Raw genomic sequence first — 24045 nt, forward strand, 5'->3', positions numbered from 1 at the left:
GATTAATACTTAAAATGAAGCCCAGAATTGGTGGTAGATATTAATTTTTTTTATTTTATTTTATTAAGTACATCCTTTTTATTGCACTATCTTAAAAACTAACTTAAAAGCTAACAATATATTCATTTAAGTATAATTTATTTAGATATTACAAAAATTAGAAAATATGATAAAATTGTGTTGAAATATTAGTGTGCTACAAATTCAAATTAATATTATTATATAATGATAAAGAAATATAGAAATTAAATTGAAATTAACATTGAATTTAAAATAAAAATTATATATTTAAATAAGTTTAGTTAACAATAACATTTTAAAAACTCTAAAATTACATGCATTTCTGGTTGAGCTTGGCAGAACGTTTCATAATCGGACTGAATGAATACAGAAAAACGTGGTGGTAGCAACAAAATTAAATCTTGGAATTATGAAAAGAAGAGATCTGTTGGAACGAGTAGGCTGCAAGAAATTATAAAGGTACTCCGAATATTTATTAGTTTTCAATTTAAACAGAAATAAGCAGATTCGAATATTTAAATACTGCTGAATGTCACAGCCCAGAATGGCATTCCTATAAACTGTTAGATGGTCAAACCGTTTAAGGTCGTATACGTATCGAGTACTACAGTTTACTACAGTTCTCAATTTAGCAAAGGACTCACAGTCAAGTTTGGAGTACACCAACGCGGCATAAGTAATTATAGGCATTATCAGTTGTTTGACCAATAAGCCACGCACAACGACTGGGGTATACTTAGTAGATAAATTCAAATATCTGATGCAAATAAATGATTTCCTAACAACATTGACATGATCAGAGGCAAGTAACTTTGAATTCAAAGAAAATCCTAGACATTTAACCGATGTGCTATATTTAATAATTGAGTTTCCAATCGCCACAGGAGATAATGCGTCTTAGTATAATTCGAACCTAGTAATCGGCAAAATGATGGTTTTATTTGCATTTGGCAGCATATTGTTTTCAACTGCCTAACGATGTATGCATATAAAATCTATATTAATCTTTGTGACAAGGTTATTTAAATTAACACTCCGACACGAATAATACATTTGTATATCATCAGCATATCCATGTAGCCTCGAAAATTGACATACTGAGAAAACGTCATTAATATAGATCGAAAATAGCAATGGCCCAAGAATCGATCCTTGAGGAACCCCAGAAAACAGAAGTTTAAAATTTGAAAATTTATTATCAATAACTACTGACTGAGATCTCTCAGTTAAATAACTAAAAATAAATTTAGAAGCCAAACTGGAGAAGTGAAACTTATTTATGAGCTTTCTACAGAGCAAAGCATGATCAACTCGGTCAAATGCTTTTGAAAAATCTAGAAGACATAAGTAAGTAACCAAATCCCTATCATAACTTAATCTAATATCTTCAAGGACTTTCAGCATAGCAGACGCAGAACTTTGACCTTTTCTGAAACCAGATTAATAGGGAGATAGCAGATGGAAAATGTTTAGATAATTACGAATCTGTTCAGACATTATAGTCTCACACACTTTGGAAAGATAAGGAAGAATACTGATAGGACGGTAGTCAGAAACTGATCAAGCATTGGCTTTTTTCTCAATTGGTATAACTTTAGCTTGTTTCCATACCACTGAGCTTTATGAATTTATGAGAGATTTCATCTAACCCAACAGCATTGGACTTAATACTCATTATATTCTTAAAAACAATATCTTCACTTAATCCCCATATTGTTTTCTTTTTTTATTGCTTGGAGAAATTTATTATTTTCCAAATGCTCGCTCATGCCGGTAATGAGGATTTTAGGGTTTCGCATAGCAGGTGTCTCAATTTCATAGTTCTTACTTAATTTCTTTTTAATTCTTTTGCAAGAATTTCTCTCTCTTTTGAGGTTACACACTTTATTGTTACCCTCCCATCATGTTTAGAATGAAAACCACAAACCTTAACATTTAGCTCTGATGGATTTATTTTAGTTTTTAAATCATGTTTAGTTGTTTCACTTAATTGCTTGTTTTTAAGTTTAAGCGTTATTGGAATATTAGGATTGTTTTTCATCTTTAATTTTGCGGCGTACGTTTCACTTTGAATTTCATTATTTTTGATAGTTTTTACTAATTCAGCACCTAATTCGTTGTTATTTTTAGTCAAATTAATAGACAAGTCTATTACTTTTTGCTCAAACGAAGCCAATTTTTTTTCATATTTTTCTTGCACTGCCATAAGAGAGGTGACTCTATCTGAATATTTAGTTTCAAGTGCCTTTAGTAAAGATTTAATATCAATTTCATTAATTTTTAGAGATTCCTTAAATTCGCTTTTGTATTCTTTTAAAATTACACTTTCTTGCATTTTTCTTAAAGCAAAGTCTACATTTTGTATGTATTGCACACAGTCTTCACATATAAAATGTATAATTTTATTATATAAAATATTTATATTATATTGTTCTACACCTGAACATTTTGGAGCAGTATGATAAACATGACCACACACACCTGAACATATTAGACCCGTCTCACCACGGATTCCTATATGACACTTATGGCATTCTTTCATTTTTAAGTCATATATATTATATATTTAAAACAATATTTAAAATAATGTGTTTGATATTAACTGACTCTGTCAGCAAACTATATTTCTTTCGATTTATTCAATTACACAATTACACTTAATAATTGCTTTATGAGAAAAAAATAATGTGCGTTTCACAATACTTGTTTTTATTTTTATTTCAAGCTTAAAAGCTTTAATTGCTGTCTCTATCAGCTGTTTAAGTATGTGTATAAAAAGAAATCAAATCAAATTTAAATACGCGCAAATTATTTTGCAAAGTAAATAATTTATTTGGCTAGTAGCACAATTAATTTAAATTCGATTTTAATAAAATTTAACACGCCCGTTCCAAAAATTCATCAATCCCGGTGACTATTATCAATTTATCAAGTTTATAACAACTTAAACAATAATTTCTCAGTAAGTTTCCAAATTTTACTATAAAAAACGCGGACAACAAGAAAAGCACGATTGCTCTAGTCAAAAAACAATTTATTTATTTGGCTTTCAATATTTGGCTTTCAATAATTCAATCTGTTTGGGAGAATGAAACTACATCGAGGGTACCTTAGTAAAGATTCCTAAAAAAAGTGACTTGATATATTTAATTCCTGCGCATCCAATGCCGGCTTGCACAGATGATATGAAAAAAAGTAATTTGTAGCGGTTACACTATCTAAGATCCTCCATCCATTCAAATTGGTGATGAAGCTCGGTCGTCTAACCCCCGCCGCATTTCCGATGAGCTTAATGCCCACCTTGAATCCCTTTTTGACTAATCAGGTAGAAAATTAAGCTCAACCTCACAAAGATTTCTGCTATTGCGTTTCTAGGCTAGCAGCGTGATAGCACCAGCCGTTTTGATATCTCCGACATCGAGCTCAGACTCAACAACACTCCCATTCAGCTAGTTCCCAAGCTGAAGTATCTTGGCATTGTTTTTTCCTTGCAACATAATTTTATCCCCCACGTTGACTATACCATCCGCAACTCCCGGTTCTAGCATATTAACTTCTAAAATGCATTTCGAAGACACAACCAGGTTAACTGCAAATTTAAGCTACTCTGCTATAAAAAGCAAATTCGCCCCCTCCTCACCTACGCCTTCCCCATTTGGTCTGAAATCTCTTCCATCCAAATGGAAAGAATAAGCCTGTTTGAGCGGAAACTTCTTTGGGATTGCACCAATTATAAGCGCAAGCCTGAGGGCAAGCACTTCTCCATCTTTGTCCCTTACGACAATGTTAAGATCACTCGCATTGAAGAGTACCTTTTGACACTCGTCCGTAGGTACCTACATGATCTTTCTCCTAACGTTTCTATTCCCATTACCCTCCCTAAAGATCTTGTTCTATCCTTATGCTTTAAAGCCCTCCAATACCTGTCCCAGTACTTTGATGAGGGGAATCGTAACCTCCACTCCATCCCCCTATAACCGCGACTTCCGTAACCTCAGTCACAAAGTTTACCGCTATCCTCACCCCACTCATCTGCCATAACCCCATCCCCTTCTCTATAACCCAGTTTCCTTAGTGTATGTCCTTGCTTTCTCACTTAGAAAAATCCAGCTCGCTTGGTACTAAGTCTATTTTTCTTTCTCTCCCCTGATTATTGGATTCATTTCACAATGCTGTGGAAATTTTCTCCATTCATTCCTAAGAGGTAGTTTGGTGGGTTGAAGTCTCACATAGTGGCTTTCGATGTTTCCACCTACTGTCACTAAAAAAAAGGTGAGATGCCCCAGCTAAGATACAGCGAAGAATCGTGGATCAGGAGCTTAAAGACGCACAGAACTCCTGGAACTAAATTTCGAGAGAAACAAGCAACAGAGTAAGATTAAGAGGAAACCTTGAGGCCCTATGCTCCACTAGGAGAGAAGGACAGCAGTGAAGTAAATTAAAGCTACTGAACCACGATTAGGTTAGGTTATTCCTAGTGGATGGGCCTATTGGCCCATTTTGTTATCGTATATATAGGAATATCTCAGGGTTTAAAACCACCTAGAACCTTTGGCGAAGCATAAAATGGTATTTAGTGTCAAGTTTTGTAACTGGTCCAGGTCCTGAAGAAAGTGGCTTCTAAAGTATTAAGTCGTCCCCGTGCATGAGCTGGGCAAAAACATAGTCGATGAGAGGCACTCTGATCGTCTTTTCCACAGCTGCGACAGATTTGATTGAAAGGGAGACCTAATCTTTTAGCGTGATTCTCTAGTTTATAGTGACCTGTAAGTAAAGAATTTTGGATTTCCTTTAATCGGAAGGATTTCCTTTTATCGATATGCAGGCATTGCATACAGATGCCTGCATATCGTTGAGTCTTCCCATCTTTTGTTAAAAATTTCAGTACAGAAATAATTCAGCAACAATTCACATGATGTTAACGATATGTCCGGATTGTTTTGGTGTTCCGAGTATGGTCCTGAAGCACCCTTTCTGGCTAGCTCGTATGCTCTGCAATTGCTGAAAATATCCCAATGGCCGGGAACTCAGATTAGAGAAATATTGAGCTGCGTCAATATTTCGTTTATAGATGTATAGCAGTCAAAAACCGTCCTAGATGTAAATTGGACTGAACTCAAGCGCTTGAAGCAGCTTGATTGTTTGATAATATTTATATATTCTTTCCAAATATATCATCTACATTCAAAGAAGCTATAGCTTCCCTAATGGCGATCACTTCCATCTGAAAGATACTACAAAGATCTGGAATCCTAAAGTAGGAAGATTTATTTCATTCCTCTGAGAAAATTCCACTGTCCATGCCATTTCTTGTTTTGGATCCTTCCTGATTTATAAAGCTAATGAACGCATCATCAACACCCAGATGCTTACTATTGCACTTGGGAGTATATTGTTAAAAAAAAATTCTTTCAGTTTGGATTTTTCAATTTTATAGATTTTCCCTTAGTGTAGGCATGCAGTGAGAGAGACCACTGATTGGTGTTTACAGGACGCTTTAATCTACATGTATAGTTCTTTCAAGAGTCTTTAACATGAAAGATGAGAGGTTTATTGGACGGAGTTCATTGGGGTTATGATTTGAGGTTTTTTCTGCTTTGAGTATAAAAACTACTCTAATCTCCCTCAATTTAGTCGGAACATTACTGAAAATGAAACAATGTCTAAAAATGACAGGAAACCGGTTGTGTATTACCTATCAGGAATTTGGGAGCTCAATTGAATGTATACCATCCCGTCCTGGTGATTTATAGGGCTTAAAACTAAAAATAGCACATTTAATAATAGAACTTACCGATGAGAGATTAAGGCAGTCCGTGGATGCAATTACCGATATAGAGGATCCCGGAAAGAGAGTAATAGTGATTCTAATGATACAATACTATTGTTACATCATGTCCCATCACATTTTTTGAGTAATTCAGGGACAGATGGATTTTTGGATTGGATTTTACGTAGTCTAGAGGTTTCGGAATTGCTGTTTACTTCCTGACAGCATTACTGCCAACTAGTTCTCTTGGACCTTTGTACATTTTTCTTATATTTTTGGAGAGAGATCTTGTATTTTAACCAGTCACTCTCACAATTGTTTAATTTGCCCTATTGCATAGTCTCTTATATTCCTTTCGTAAAAGACCTAAGTCCATCACGGTGGGTTGCATTTCCTACTAGGTCGATTAGGGAGATCTTGGATTTGATTAAAATAATATTAAAAATAAAATTTTTGTTGTTGTAGTTCACTACTGTTCGAAAAAACCTCTTTATATCAATTTAATTTCATTTTTATTTATATTTGTATTAAATTTAGCTTTATCTTATTGAAGCTTATTGTATTTCATCTTATTTTAACACCAGAAAAATAAGTAAATCTTTTAGCAAACCTGCCATTTGCATACATAACCACGTAAATGAGTAATTCAAATACTGCCCCAGAGAGAAGACATACGATAAGCATTCCAAACAAAACGTAATGCTTGTCTAGTAATAGACGTATCAAACAAGTTGCCACAGAAAACTACACAAACTGATAAAAGCTTACAAAACGTATCTTCAGCAGCATCGCTTGCAGTTCCCGACATAGCTAGTCCATAACATAAAACTAAAATCCAAACATACATGGAACGCTATGTCAATATTAAACGGCAACTTAGTCCCCAAACGGGCAATTTAAAAGGTGCCAAAATAAATAAAACTAACATAGATAGTGCACCCACAACCGTACTTTTTTAGATTTGTTGAACTAGCAGAATCTATGGAGGAAGCTGTTCTGCCTACTACCAAAAAGTTTAAGCCCCCTCCAATTTATCTGCGTGAACACAGTTCAAATACCCTTGTTACACTCCTAGCACGTCTGATTGGTAGCAATACTTTTCATATTGTTTCTCTAACCAGGGACAATATACACGAAACTAAGATACAAATTGACACCGAAAATAATTTCAGGGTAAATATTATTAAATAAAGAATAAAATTTTACTGCTATTTTAGATAAAAATGAAATCCGTATGTCGGTTCTGAGAAGACAACAGAAGACTTCAAACCGAGCTGGAACGCTAAACAGCAACAATCCAAATGGAGACGAAAAAGGTCGATGTGTAGTTTCAAATTTTCAGTAAGTTTTATTTTTATGTTACTAATAGCTAATAATAACACTAATAACTTATAAATTAAGAATAAAAACAATAAAAAATATATACTCTTTATGTAATTATATTTTATATAATTATAAAATTTATAAAAAATTTATATTATTATGTTTAAAAATTATAATAATTTATAATTTTTTAAAAATAAAAAAAATTTAGTCAGTTATCATTGATTTTTCTTTTCACACCTAGAACACACCTAGTTCTTTTTAGACTTCAAAGATGTCGACGACAATGTTGACGATGCTAGCAGTAACGGCGAAGATGGCTATCATAGATTGATACAAATTGTCAATAGGCAAGTTCTCCAAAATTCTATACCCGATATTGACAAACTTTCACGATGACCGGACCTCCGTTGTAAACCACAACACATTGCTGATTCTTTCTGTTTTAAAATAAAAGAGAAAAGTAGTTAACATAAAACTTAGTAACATATGTTATTCATTATACTATATTAACTATTAAATAAAACATCAAATATTAATCGTAAAAGATTAAGTATGTTGTGTGCGAGTTAGGCTAATTTGCGTTCTAAATGAGGGAAATTCTAAGTTGTGTCGAATATGTAGTGATAACACATTTTCGAGATGGCTAAGTCGAGACTAAATCGCAAAGGCTGTCATTTTAGTATTTTCATAAGATAATATTTTCATACGTGAATTTAAATGAATATATGAATATAGAAAATGACAATAAAATATAATTTTATTAAAACGTTTTGTTTTATTTGTATTAAAAAATTAATTATCGTTATTAGAAAACTTTTAATTGAAAAGTGATCACCTCTTGCATATATTTTTCATTATATAATAAGCATTTGCGATAAATTAGGTAAATATTTGCATTTTCTGAAATTTTTATTACTTTTATTAAATATTATAAATATTTATTTGATAAAATTTTATTATAGTGGCTGTTTCCAAAAAAATAATTGAATTTCCTTTCATTGAATTGGCAATATTGTTTTGGTAATTTTGACATTTGAATAATTTTATTTGTGTTCAATATTATTTGTAAACAATTTATATATTGAAAAGGTAAAACAATTTGATCCACTTTGACAGCCAAAGTTAAAAAGTGCACCTGCCTTTAATTTAAACCTGCCTTAAGTTGGGTAGTTCATTTCACTGAGCTATCGCGAAATGATGTAGTACAAAAAGCTGGACATGAAACAGGTGTTTTTGATTTTGTCAAAGAAGCCAATCTGATTTAGACGAAAATGGCATTTATTTAATCCACAGGGCAGCAGATCACAATGCACTGGAAATTTTATATTTTTTACTCAATTCGGATGCTAATGTAAATTTACGTGATGGTGACGAACAGACTGCGTTACATTATGATGCTAGTGGTGGTCACGTTGATTGAGTACGTCCTTACTATCATTTAATGCAAATAGTAAACTTATTGATACAAATGATCAAACATGTTGCGATGTTACTGAAAATAATGATATTCGTATGCTGTTGCCTTCATAACAAATACAATTTTTGACTTACCTTTTAATTCAGATCTTGTAATGATTGTCAATACGGTTTTAGTAATTCATTAATAAATAAAATAAAATTTGAATTTGAATTATTTCTTGAATTTTTTACTTTGTTTAAAAGTAAATTTAATTATACTTTGTGACAGTTAACTCTGAATGATGGTGGTCTAAATAACTTCAAAATAAGAGTATACCTTAAACCAGTGTTACTCATACACGATTACTCATACGCTGATACACGATTAAGACCGCTAGCCTATAAAATATTGAATTTTTGCCCTTAACGATATTATTTGTTTGGAAAATATTGGTACTTCTCTTTGCACCAGTTGCTTTTAATAATTTGTTTGTAAAATACATTGAATATTTTTTTGGTCTACAGCATGTCTTGAGTCGAGAATCACTGCCATAATTTATGCAATTTCTGCTAAAATTTTGTTGTTGAAGCCGAGATAAGTGCTTTGATTTATTGAATCCTACTTGATCTCTTTTTCTTACGAACGGTGAAACTTTCTCTAAAGTTCTTAGTGACAATAGTGGCAAAACATTTTTTATATAAACTAAAATCATCTACAACTGTGATACAAGACGCAGTAATAGGACCAACATATTAGAAACCAACAATTAATCTAATCCACAACTATGTTCCTGCCCTTCTGCAGGTGTTGTAGTACCTGTTAGACTACCCTGCTTTCGGATTATAACATATTATATGAAAAATACAATGCAAATTCATTGTCAAAAATTATTCAATGCCAAAAACCGATTTCTTAAATTGTTATGCTCTGATGGGCAACACACTCGCTACTGCAGCCTATACATGGGACGTGAAGACTCCAGTTTGATGTTCTTCTGAAGTCAGCTGTAAAGATATACAGCCTTTTGAAATCCGCTTTTATTGACAAAAAAAAATTAATTATGTGTTTCTCATAAAAAATAAGCAAATACAAAAAACGTAAATGTTCTAAGTTTTAAATTTTTAATTGTGAAGATCCAAGAAATGATAATTCAATTACAAATCAATAATCATTTTATGATACTCGATGTATAAATATATAAAAGTTTTAAAATTTACTTCTATAATTTTTTAATAGACATGTTCTTGTCTGAATCCTTCTGCATTACTTTAGCGGCAGCCATTTCAAAATCTTCTTGAGCAACATGCACATGACGCTCACGCAATGCGTACATACCAGCTTCCATACAAACGCCTTTAACTTCTGCACCAGAAGCTCCCGGTACAAGTTTAGCTATTTTACGCAAATTAATGCCGCGGGTTAAGTTCATTTTACGCGAATGAATTTTGAGAATATCTAAACGAATTTCTTCATTTGGTGCGGGAATTTCAATTTTTTTTATGACCGAATTATTCTTTTTTACAACAGATCTAAATATTTCGGAGGAATATCCGCTTTGGCATAAAAGCTCGCGCTAAATAGTCAAACTGATAAGTTATGTTATTTACTGAAATTATTTTATAATTACCTTTGGATATTCTTCTAGGAATCTCTTTATCAATATGTTAAGACAAATATTTAATTAAATTAATTCGAGAAATTGCATAAATAAAAATGCTTCATCAACTTGCACGTTCTCCGCTATTGCAAAATACGTAAACAAGGTACTGAAATCAAAACATATTCACAGCTGATATAAGCTGTCAAAATGTAACTCGAACACTTTTTTGGGATAAGTGGCTAAATGTGTGCAGTGCAAAAAATCACAAAGAAAGTCCCATTTGGTTTAGCATCAACTTAACCTAACTCGCACACGTTCGTAGTTTTAATTACAAAAAAGTAATGATATAACAGGAATTTCACTTAATGAACACTTGCCTAAACTGTTGGGTGAAGTGCACTTTCGTTTGCATTTCAGCGCGGTTCCCATGTAACCTCTTTCATCTTTTTCACACATTGAAGAAGATTTTCCTCTCACAGTTCTTCGGTCCCACACGCATTCCAGGTGATTTTTTTTTTACCTTAAACACAATATTCAATTTATAAATTGAAATATAAATATTCAATTTATAAATTTATAAATCAAACTTGTGAGATCTCAATTATTGCTTTCCTAATATTTTAGTAGAAAATAACACACGTCTGTTTGTGTGTTACGGTAGTAACGACGGTAGTAAAACAACTGTTCGCTTTTATTGCTCTTTCTCTTAATTCTACCTTAGTTTACATGTGTTTGCTTAATTCCACCTTATGACTACAATACTTATATACTACCATACAACTACAATACTTATACTACTACAATATTAATGTGAAATAAATATTTTTTGTTAAATAATATATGATATTTTGTAATGATATGATATATATATTTGATATATAAACTTATTTTTATATAATATATATATATTTTATTTATAAAAAAAATAAATGTTTAAAAAAAATTCTTACTTCTTGTTTGTTTTGATTTTTCGATTTTTTTATTATTTGTTTATGTTTACATTTTGTTTCATATGTTAAATATGTCAAATTTTGATCATTTCCAATGTTGCATTCGTCTTTTTTGGTATGATTTTGGTCGAATTTTATTTACTGTATTCTATAGTAAGTGAAAGCTCTTTATATGATAATGAAATTTACTCAGTAAGTTACGCTTACTAAGTAAGCAATGGAAACGTACTATTTGGCTTATGTATGCAAAACATATAATAAAATTTAAAGTTTAAATTTCGAAAATGAGTAATAATTCTTTGCAATTATTGGTATAAATATGGTGGGACGTTGGGACAGCGCACTGTCCAACAAGTGGCCCCACTGAAGTGAAGGATTAGTCGAAGTAGACCACGATACGACTTGGGTCCTTTTTCGCCCTTCGATTCTCGGATGTTGTTATTGAGTTAAAGCTGGAGTGGCTTCCGTTCGCATAACTACATCTTTTGTTAATGCAAGCAATTCATTTACCTTGAGGTTTCCTCCCAAGTCGTCACCAACCCAATGGTGTCCCAAGACAGTCTTCCTCCTACTTGCCAGTGCTGGACATTGGCACAATAATGCACCGCTGTCTCCTTTTCTTCTAGACATAGTCTGCAAGTGTCTTCCTCAGCAAGAGTTATCTTTTTGAGGTGATACTTGAAGTTGCCATGTCCAGTAATTAGTGAGGTCAGCCAGCTTAGGGTGCTCCTCGAATAGCTAAGCACCTTTATCGCTTCTCTGGCCCACGGTTTTGGTAACATGAGTTTGGTCTGTCTACAAGTGCTCAATTCTCTCCATCTATTAAGATGAAGTGAGGTTATCCACTTATAGACACAGGCTGCCGTCATGCTGTACCCCAATGGTATTCTGGGCTCCGGGCCACAGAAATTATGGCTTGATCCTTGCTTTGCAAGTTCATCTGCCTTCTTGTTTTGCTCAATACCGATGTGTCCTTTAACCCACATGATCGTCACCTCATTTCCATGAGCACATTCCATGAGCTTCGTTACACATTCTTGTACTAAGCTGTTAGTTATGTATGTCTTTTGCATGCTTTTGATAACTGCTTGGTTGTCTAGCGCTATCAGAATCTTTTTCTGATACACCTGACAATCCAATAGGTGATCCAGATCCAATAGGTGTCATTCCTTTCACATTCATTATGTAGAAGGCCATTTACTATCAGTGTTCTATAGGACACTTCTGTCCCATTAACTCTCCTCATAGTCTCCAATGGCATCTGCGTTTCCTTGGCCGCAGTCTGGACGAGATCAAGAATCTTACGATGGCCCACTAATTTTCCGAAGTTTTTCCATGTGGAGCTCCGGTTCATGCGAATTGCTCCCAGTGCCGCCGTTTTCTTTATATGTAAATCCAACGGAAGCAAACCTAGCACCGCCTCTAATACTGGTGTTGGTGTAGTTCGCATAGCGCCTGTTATTCCAACACAGGCTAGTCGCTGGACTCTATCTAGTTTCGTTTTTATTGTCTTTTGGGTGACTTTACACCACCAGACAACTGACGGATATGTTATAATAGGTCTGACCATCATCGTATAGATCCAGTGCATCGATTTTGGGGATATCCCCCATCGTTTTCCGCAGACTCTCTTACAAGTCAGTTTATTATCTAGGACAACACCTAGATACTTCACTGACTTTGAAATGCGAATGTTATTATCGAAAAGTTGTAAGGGCTCCATTGACAGACTTCTCTTCCTCGTGAAGAGGATAGTGTCTGATTTCGTGACATTGATGGCCAGGCCTTGTTCTCTACACCATTTTTCGACGCATTTGAGAGCACCTCTCATCACGTTTCTAATGGTGTCTGGAAACTTGCCATTCACCATCAGTGCTATATCGTCCGCATACCCAATTGTTTGTATGCCTTTGAAGTCACGCTGTTGTAGTAGAGAGTCTATGGTCACGTTCCACAGAAATGGTGAAAGCACCCCTCCCTGTGGGCAGCCTCTGACTGCTCTGCCTCTCAGTCTATGTCTTCCATTTTGTAGATTTACAGCTCTTTGCCTTAGCATGAAATCTATGCATCCAATAATAAGTGAACCGACTTCTCGGTCAGCTAGAGCAGATTTTAATTTATCAAAGCTTACTTCGAAATGCCTTCTGAAGTCAGCTCTCTCTCAGCTGTCCTCACGACTTCGTGCAGGGCAGTCTCTGTGGATCTCCCCGCCCTATAGGAAGTTGACATCTGCTTAAAAGATATTTCATTAGTGTGGTGCATTCTAGGTAGTCCACTATTACCTTTTCCATAGCTTTAAGCATGAAAGAGGTAAGGCTAACTGGCCTAAATGACTTTGCTTTTGTGTAATCCTTCTTTCCTGGCTTTGGTAGAAAAGTCACCCTTGACTCTCTCCAAGCTTTAGGGACGTACCTTGTTGCCAGTGACGTCCTGAATATCTCCGTGAGCCTAACTGTGAGCAGATCAATTCCCCATCGCAGGAGTGCTGGAAATATGCCATCTAACCTCGGTGACTTAAATGGAGCGACTGTCAAAATGGCATTCCTAACTGCATTTATGGTCACTATCCCTTCTGCATCAAATCTTTCCTCTCTGTTCATTCCCCTTTTGGGAGAGCGCCAGTGATTTGAAACTTCCTGGAAAATGGATCTCCATGAGAGTACTCAATGACTCACCTACTGTCTCCGTCATTGTACCATCCTTCTTTCGGGTTAAACCAAGTCTTGAGACCGGATCTTTGGTGTCCATCTTTTGTAACCGACTTACTTCAGAGGTACCCTTCATGCTCGAACAGAAATTCCGCCACGACTCCCGTTTCCGGTTGCGTATTGGTAAGAGGACTTTTTTAACAGGATTGTAAATAAAATATAATTTTTCATACCTTTTAACAGTAAAATAATAGAAAAATAGAAAATAGAATAAAAATAAAATAGAAAAAGTGACGGTTTTGTTACGAACAATGACGACACGAAATACGAAGAATTTGGCAAACACAAAAAAAAATAAAATTTAATCAACTAATTTTTATTTAATTTTTATTTAGCATATGCCGCTGTCAAATAAATGAAATAACTATAAAATTAATAAAAAAAATAAAATAATTATAAAATAATATTTGTATCATCCCTCCTCCACAGTATAGTGGATTGCATGCCCGCTTGCCACGCGGGAAAGACGGGTTCAATTCCCCGTCGGCGTGCCATGTATTTAATAAAATAAAAAAAAATATTAGTATTTTTCTATTTATAAAACGCATAAGGTTGCCAAAAAGAAGATATTGATAATTATAATAATAATATAATAACTATAAATTCTTTCAAACTACACTAAATCAGGATGCAGAAGACAACCCAAAAGCATTAAGTGAGCTGGTAGTCACGCATCGGCTGACTGCGAAAGAAAATCCAAAACAAATGATGTCAAATGTGTTCTTTGTGATGGTCATCACCCAGCAAACTACAAGAGATGTTTAGTGCATAAAAAAAGCGTCTACTTTTCCACCATTTAGACAAAAATTTCTAAAACCTAATCCTGAAATTGCACTCTCAACTAATCAGCATCAAGAACAACACGAAAAACAGCAAACTTTCGCTCAAGCTGCACGCGCACCTCCAGGTCAAGCTATTCCAAATAAAACCTCTCAGCAAACTTACGCTCAAGTTGCTGCCAGCCAAATTAATCAAGTTTCGTCCAATAAAAATAATCTACACAGCGATGCATTGGTGAGTGAAATTAAAGAAATGATAAAACTAATGCGAGAAGTAATGAATCAAATAACTACCATGACAAATATTCTAGTAAGTAGTAACACTTAAATATTCTAGTAAAAACACTTAAACATTATGAATGTACTCACTACAGCACTGATGAAATCCAAGCCACAAATATTATTATCGAGGACTCAGTCCGACCAATTCTTATATCTGCCATATTATTGAGAATATATATTGAAGAATAAAAACGGAGATGGCAATGTTCATAGTTTTTATTCTGACAGATAAAAACTTGTATGTTATATACATATTCTTTTATATATTGTTGTTATATTGTTAAATAGTTTTGGTTTGTTTTTTTTATATTATGATTGTTACCACAATAAAAGTAAGCAATCATAAAAGACCTTTACATACATAGCCCACCAAAACATAATGTAAAGGAAGATATCTACACAAAATTTTTTCAACATTAAGGAATCGATTTATAACTGGTTGTGATTACAATGCGAAAAATATATTGTGGGGATCACGACTAACCACAACAAAGGGACGTGAATTATACAAAGCAGTGAGACTCTTGAAAGTTAAAGTTTTTTCCACAGGAGAGCCCACATTCTGGCCATCAGATACAGCAAAAATGCCGGATCTTATTGATTTCTGCGCTACCAAGGGCTTTCTTTATGAACATGTGGAGTGTAAGACCAGCTTAGAGTTATCATCAGACCATTCAACAGTGATTGTCATAATAGATAAAGACCTTAGAAACAAGGTCTAAAAATGTCAATTATACAAAAAGAAAAGAAATTCGACTATATTTGAAACAATATTGTCATCGTCTCTAAACGTCAAAATGCCACTAAAAAGCGAAGAAGAAATAATTGAAGCGACTGAATACCTAACCAGATCTATTCAGGAAGCAGCATGGAAAGCGACTGCTCCTCCAAAAGTCTATAGGAAGAATCTAGTAATGTATACTGGGGAGATCACAAAAACACTAAAGGATAAACGGAATGCTAAAAAAATATGGCATCGTATCAGATTTCCTGAAGACAAGAGGAAACTTAAAAAAATTACTTAAGACTCTGCTGAAACGACAGAGGAAACAAAATATGCAGCAGTTCTTACATAGCCTCGATACGACTCATTTATCTCACTATTCTCTATGAAAAGCAAATAAAAAATTAAGTAATACAAAAGATTATCGACCCCCACTTAAAAAAACAGATAATACTTGGGCAAAAAAAAAGTCTGAAAAAGCTCAACTTTTCGCAAGCCATCTAAAAAACGTTTTTACTCCACATGATATGACTGGCGATCCAGAAATAGATGTCAATATTTCCAACTTTTTGAAAGAAACTTACTAAATGGAGTTACCAATTAGAAAATTTAAAAATCGAGAAATAATTTCTACTATTAAGTCTCTTAAAAATCAAAAGGCACCTGGTTGTGACATAACTGCTGAAATCCTTAAAAAACTTCCAGATGTTGTCTTAATTTTTATTTCCCATCTTTTAAATGCATCCTTATTAAAAAGTTGCATTCTAGCTAAATGGAAAGTTGCCGAAATAAAGATGATACTAAAACCGGGAAAACCAGTTGAAGATGTAAAATTCTATCGTCCAGTAAGCCTCCTTCTCATTCTTTCAAAAGTTCTTGACATACTATTTTTAAAACATCTTATGCCGATAATTGAGTCGAAACGAATCATTCCGAATCACCAGTTTGGATTCAGAAGAAAACACTCAACCATTGAGCAATTTAATAGAATTGTTGAAAAAATGCAGACCACTTTCGAGCAAAAAGAATACTGCTCAACAGCGTTTTGGGACATATCTCAAGCGTTTGATCGAGTATGGCACCAAGGACTTCTTTTCAAATGTAAAAAGCTTCTGCCACTTAACTATTATACGTTCATAAAATCGTATCTATTGAAAAGATTCTTTTATGTCAACAATGAGAATGAAATGTTTTCTCTACATGATATTAGAGCTGGAGTACCACAAGGCAGTGTACTCGGTCCAACCCTTTATCTGCTTTTCACATACGAGTTACTGAAGACGGTAGGAATTGTAACCGGAACATTTGCAGATGATACATCTATCCTGGCGAGTGGTAGCGATCCCTCTGTAGCCTTTTTCAAACCTCTATCAAAATGGTTGCAGCATTAACGCATGAAAGCAAATGAAACAAAATCTACTCATGTTACATTCATAAAAGAATCCTTCCTCTGATTGAAAGTCAAAACAAAATACCTTTACATCAGTTTGGTTTTAGGTGCAATCACTTCACTATAGATCAAGTCCATAGGATTACCAATGTAATAGAAAAAGCTCTTGAGGAAAAAAAATCTGCTCAGCTGTGTTTTTAGATGTTTCGCAGGCTTTCGATAAAGTCTGGCACTCCGGATTGCTTACCAAATTAAAAAATATTCTCCCAACGGAGTATTATGACGTAATCTGCTCGGTGAAGCACGGTGATGCCTATAGCAAATTGCATAAAATAAACGCTGGAGTTCCGCAAGGTAGTGTCTTGGGTCCTCTCTTATATCTCATTTATACACACGACTTGCCAAAGAGTGCAACGACGTTCACAGCAACTTTTGCTGATGATTCATAGGAGCTAATAATTTGCAAAATCGTATTGACAGTATAATTGCTTGGGCAAGGAAATGGAAAATCAATCTGATTAAAGAAAAATCAGTGCATGTACATTTCACAAATCGAAACATCAGTCATATACCTGTCTACATCGATGAAGCACAAATCCCTCACGCGAATACTGCGAAATACTTGGGTATGACTTTGGACGCTAAACTAAGATGGAGCGAGCACATAAAAAAGAAAATAAGTGAATTAGATCTTAAATTCAAATCGTTGAAATGGTTAATCGGCAAAAAATCAAAACTATCGCTTTTTAATAAATTTGTATTATACACACAAATGCTCCAGCCAATCTGGACATATAGAATACAGCTAAGGGGTTGCGCAAGCAGAACACAAATTTCCATCATTCAAAGATTCCAAAATTTTATGCTACGGAGTGTAACAAACGCGCCATGGTACGTGAAAAATTCTGACTTACATCGTGACCTCGGAGTGTCAACAGTACAGGAAGAAATTCATACCAAAGCCAAATCACACCAAGATAGACTTAGTTGTCACATAAATGCTGAGGCGCATTTACTAGCAACAACTGAGCCAATACGCCGTCTAAAGCGCCAAAAGCCGTGCGATCTTTGGGCTCAAATTATTGAAATGTACTACAGTTATGTGGAATCGTGGAATCGCCTAATCTGTTTAAATTTAAATTGCTTGTTAGTTATCTAATAACTAGTTGCTTTATGTCTTGTTTTGTTTGATTTATTGTTCTTTAATACCTTAAATAATAAAACAATTTATAATAAAATAAAAAAAAAAAATCCACATAACTGAGCTCAGTCAAAAATACTGAGAACAATTACTGGTGCCCCATGGTACATAATAATGAAAGTATTCACCGAGATTTAAACTGAATTTGACAATATAAGAAACAAATACAATAAAAGGCTGACAGACCATGTTAATCTCCTACCAAGAAATCTCGCACATCTATCCATTACTTCCCTCCTAAAAAGGGTTGACCGTCCAGCCATTAATTAATATTCAATAGCTTGAAGTAAAAACCGCACCTTTCTTTTAAGTAATCCGATAAAGTTTAACTGCTTTCTTAATAAACTACCTAATATTCACTCCAATGAAATTTAACCCATTGATCTAAGTAAGGTTCTTGATAAGTATTAGGTTTACCTTTTTTATTTTATTTTATTTTAAAATAAAAATTATAATATTATGTAATTAGTGATAAGATTTTAAAACTTATTGTTAGTCTCATTGTAAGAAAAGATACAATAAATAAATTTATAAGTATTTAAAAAAAAACACCTCACCCTTCACCTCGGGAAGGGTGTGATAGAGTACCACACATCATGGTCTTGGTATGGTATAGGCTTATGTTTTGCGTATGACCATAGCCTGTTCATTGAGAACACGAACCACGATTAGTAATGTCTTAATAAACTCAGAAAAAACAAGCTATTGTAATATGTATACTTCAAAAGCTAAAATACCACTTTAGAAGTTATCAAGGCTCCAAATTGATTTTGGTTTACTGGTGGGCTTGACACAACACGCAAGTGTTGTATTCTTTCCGCACCGATGGCCAAACATATTTAGATGACACTGTTTCGTGGTTGCCTGATGTGGCAAATAGTGTGCCAAATTAAATGCTTCTCTTTGCAGTAGTTATAAAACATTATCCACTACCTCTTTTTTCTCCTCTTCTTTTTTTTTAAATATTTTATCAACTATCATTATTACAGAAAACAGCAACACTAAAGAGAATACAATCCTACTAGGCAGAATGACAACTGAAAGGAGAAACAAAAGAAGATAAGGGAAAAGACACACAAATGTGAAACGCACGTCGGTTTATAAAATATATATAACAATAACAAATTGTGCGTATATGAATAGTAATAAAAATAATAATTAAAATACTTGAAGTCTTTTGCATTACATAAACAATTACATATTTTGACATTTTTGTATCCGTTCAAATAACAGTTTTTGGTGAATACACCGTAGACAAAGAAAAGAGTGCGGTATGTAAGTAAAAAAGATGGGTCGCAGAAGCAATAAGTCGCCATTTGAGACAACAGTGTCGTCAAGATGTCAAGAAGCGACATCAATGCAATATGTATTAAAAGCCACACAAGCTCTACAAAAAACAGTAAATGCACTTCGAGCTAAAACGATTTCGAATCAGAAAGATATAAACAATTTGCGAGTGCAACTTGTCAATGATGAATCGACAACATCATTCGAAAAGAATGATGAAATATATAAGAAACTTCAAGATGAAGAAATTGTGAAGGCGTTCGACTTTATGATTTGCCATATTTCAATGGTTACACTGTATTCTTTTTCGTGCTCGTTTTGAAGACACCACCAAAACATTCAAATACACCAACGAGCATAATTTAATGCGCATATAGAACTGACTAATGGATGAAACCAAGGAAGTCGTTCAGTCACTGCTAATATACCCATCTAATGTGACTGCAGTTATGAAAGAATTTGAATTTCGTTTTGGCCCAGACTTGCTAGTACGATCCCAGTTATACAAAATTCAACAATTTAAGATAGTGACAGAGAAAAATATTGATAATTTAATTGCCTTTTCGTCTCCTATGCGAAATGTCTTGGACTTTTCGTTATCAGTCAAGTGTGAGCAACACTTAAACAACCTAACATTGTTATTAGATCAGATATATAAGTTGCCGGCTAGTAAACAATTCGAGTGGGCGCGTCATGTTGTAACTCTGAAGGAATACCTCACAATAAGAGAATTTAGTGATTCGTTGAGTGTAATCGCGAAAATAATTTGCCTTTTGCCACAGCCATTGCCTCAACCAAAAATCAAGAGGCCAAAATAACAATACCAGCTAGCCAAAATGAAGGCTAAATTAAATTGGAACGAATTGAAACTCATAAATAGTTTCTGTGGTGGGACGAATTCATCAGTATAGTCAATTTCTTTGTACCAAGGTGTTACTTGCCGCATCTCAACATTGCCAAAGAAGACCAAATCAATATATTTACGGATGCCAGTCGAGTTGCATTCACTGCAGCCACATATCTGCGAATTGAACATCAATATGCTGTCGATGTAGTTTTGTCTGTGGTAAAAATCATACAGCGACACAGAAATTCCTCTCTAAGCCAAGGTTGGAACTGCAGGCTCCGGTCTTGGCTACTCGATTATCAACACTGGTGGTGTACAGACATGAAATAAACGCAAGCCATAAATTAATGCCGTATGTAGACAACGAAGAAATTATTTGTGCCCGGGGTCGCCTGGGTTGAGTCATATATCTGCCTTTTGAAGCTCGACACCCTATTATATTACTGAAGCGTCATATTCTGTTCGAACTGATAGTGAACCACTACCATGTTGCCTACAAACACCAAAATCCAGTTGTAATTATCAACGCCGTGCATCAAAAGTTCTGGGTAATTAGCGCCAAGCCACTTTTAAGATTAGTCCGCGTACAGACCAAGAATGGTTTTCTAACTCCTCCTGTCACCAAGCTAGCCACTTGTCAGATTAGTAAATCTTGCGAAGATTTGCGGGACGGCGGAAGAAAAAAGTGCAACCCCTTTAGGCAGGATATCAGCTAAAAAGAGAGGCAAAAGAAGGTGAGGGAAAAGACACACAAATGAGTGTCGGTTTATAAAGTACATATATAATATTTATAAATTATGCGTATCTGAATAGCAATAAAAAAATAATAATAATAATAAAATAATATACTTAAAGTCGTTTGCATTACACACACAGTAACAAACATGTTAAAAACGTTATTAACGTTAAGCATTATCGGATGCGCTTTATAATAAATAGAAATACCAAATCCAATATGTATTCAAATTCAATATGTATTCTGTGACATAACATGGTGACATTTTACAATTTTTTCATAAACACTATTTAAGTCATGATAATTTACAATGAAGGTAGTTTTTCCTGTGGAGAGCTACTCTTTACTTTTTTAATTAAGATTATTATTATAATATCTGAAGTGGCGTTTTCTTTTCAGTTCTGCGTTATCCACAACGCCCTCAAATCCCGACTAATAACAATAAAAGTTAGTTCCCGAAACCAGAACCAATGGAAGTAGATTCGTCGATGAAAAATAATCAGGGACCAAGACCACAGTATCAACAACCAAGACCACGGTATCAACAACCGAGATATCAAAGCAATTTCTATAGCCCAAACCCTATACGTACCCCATTTAACCAAAACTCATGGAAGCCAACTTTTAATCATCGCCAGGGATTCCCTAACTTCGTTCCCAATCTACAACCTAATCAAATAAGTCAGCCACAGAAATGCCCATTAGAGAGTGTACAGCAAAGTGCATAACCTGTAGTAAAAAATCAACGTATAAATAACATTCAGGAGAGTGCTTTTTTAGGCCAAGGCCCGGTCTCCCCTACATCTTTAGAACTAAACCTGGAGGCCAACGAGTCCGTATACTAATAGATACAGGAGCAACTAACTGTTATTGCCGACCAGGCATATTGACGAATAAACAAGAATTAGCAATTCATAAACGAGTAAAAACAATAAACGGATACATCATAATAAAATATTACTATGAAGCAGAAATATTCGGAATCAAGACAAGATTTTATGAAATATCGAATTTAGAATGGAATAGAGGCCATATAATTATAATTCATATAATTCATCAAATATCGAATTTAGAATGGAATAGAGGCCATATAATTCACCCAATATGGGTTGTACCAAAAAAGGGTACAAATACAGATGATACCCCTAAACTGCGCATGGTAATTGATTTTAAAAAAATCAACGAAAAAACGATCTCGGATAGATATCCTATCCCAGACACTAATGTTATTTTATCTAATTTGGGAAAGTCGAAGTATTTTTCAACAATTGATTTAGAATCTGGATTTCATCAGATATTGATGAAAAACGAAGATATCGAAAAAACTGCATTTTCCGTTAACAATGGAAAATACGAATATATACGAATGCCATTTGGTCTGAAGAATTCTCCAAGCATATTCCAGAGAGCTATGGACGATATATTAAGAGAATATATCGGAAAAATCTGTCATTTATATATTGACGATATTGACGATAGTTTATTCACAGAGCATTGAACAACATAAAAAAAATTTATTGAAAATAATACAACGTTTAAAAGAAGCAAATACGAAAATTTCATTGGAAAAATCAAAGTTTTTACAAAAAGAAGTTGAGTTTTTAGGCTATGTTGTTGCCCATAATACAATAAAAACAGATCCAAATAAAGTAGCTACTATTAATGAATATCCATTACCACATACTTATACATACTTAGACAGCTTAGAAGTTTCTTAGGTATGACAGGCTTTTATAGAAAGTTCATAAAAGATTATGCTTTTGTTACAAGGCCACTTACGAAATATTTAGCTGGAGAGAATGACAGAGTATCTACATTTAGCCCGAAGAAAATAAAAATATAACTAGACGAAGAAGCAATTAAAGCCTTCGAAAAACTAAAGAAATTATTAGTAAATCAAATGGAACTAATACAATCTAATTACGATTCAAAATTCGTGTTAAGTACTGACGCGTCGAATGGCAAGCCCATCATCTTTATATCTAAAACATTGAATCAAACGGAGCAGAATTATGCTACAAACGAAATTATATGCAATAGTGTAGGCACTAAAATCATTACGAAACTACTTATACGGGGTCTCAGATTTAGAAAATCATATTGATCATCAACCATTAATATTCGCCGTATCTACGCGAAATCCTAACACCAAGATAAAAAGATGGATCGCCTTCGTTGAAGAATTCGCACCAAAAACTATCTACAAACGAGGAACCACAAATGTAGTGGAAGATGCCCTTTCACGGCAATACTTAAATCATCTTCCAGAAAATTCTTCAATCACTTCTACACAACACTTCGCAGAAAGTAGTGATAACACTACCATAAAAGAAACGACCAAACCACTTAATCAATTTAAGCAGCAGATCTTACTATCAAAAGCTAGATATACGATACATGAACAAACTACAAGTTTCGACAAAACACGAAATATTATAGAATATGATCCAATCTGACAATCCTGAAGTCTTTTAACAATCCTGAAGGAATACCTTAAATCTAAAGTTGTGATTTCAATCCATTGCACACCTGAAGATCTTTATGAAATTAAGAACCATTTAATCGATACATTCACTGACATAAAATTCACGTACACTAAAAATTTTCTAATAGATGTACTTAATACAGATGATCAAAAAACAATAGTAGAACAAATACATACACGTGCACACAGAAGTTATAGGGAAAATTTAAAACAAATATTTACCACATATTATTGGCCCAAAATGACCCAACATTTTACAGAATTCGTAAAACATTGTGGGATTTGTAATAGGAATAAATATGACAGAAAGCCTCAAAAGGTGCCAATTGGCGGGGCACCAATTCCCAAGAAGGAGGGAGAGTTAGTCCATATCGACATTTTTTTCGCGCAAAAACTTAAATTCATTACACAGTATAGTTCAACGAACGGACAGATAGAAAGAATTCATTCAACGGTAATCGAAATAGCAAGATGCTTAAGACAGAAATTTATTATTGTAAACGATTTAGAGGTTATATTTAGAGCCGTTCAACAATATAA

General features: G+C 34.1%; 1 protein-coding gene and 1 long non-coding RNA gene across 2 annotated transcripts; both read right to left on the bottom strand.

Moving 5' to 3' along the window:
* Positions 1-8205: 8205 nt before the first annotated feature.
* On the bottom strand, positions 8206-8710 carry LOC119673344. Its single transcript, XR_005252046.1, has 2 exons — positions 8669-8710; positions 8206-8609 (listed from the first exon to the last, which is right to left on the bottom strand). It is a non-coding gene; the product is annotated as an uncharacterized LOC119673344 (long non-coding RNA).
* A 1025-nt stretch (positions 8711-9735) lies between these two features.
* LOC119665599 (26S proteasome regulatory subunit 8-like) lies at positions 9736-12248 on the bottom strand. The gene is made up of 2 exons (XM_038074824.1): positions 12138-12248; positions 9736-10089 (listed from the first exon to the last, which is right to left on the bottom strand). Exons 1-2 carry the CDS (start codon positions 12246-12248, stop codon positions 9736-9738), a joined length of 465 nt encoding a protein of 154 aa, XP_037930752.1.
* Between the last annotated feature and the right edge of the window lie 11797 nt (positions 12249-24045).

The sequence above is a fragment of the Teleopsis dalmanni genome, chromosome 1, assembly GCF_002237135.1.
Source record: "Teleopsis dalmanni isolate 2A chromosome 1, ASM223713v2, whole genome shotgun sequence".
In the NCBI taxonomy this organism is placed as follows: domain Eukaryota; kingdom Metazoa; phylum Arthropoda; class Insecta; order Diptera; family Diopsidae; genus Teleopsis; species Teleopsis dalmanni.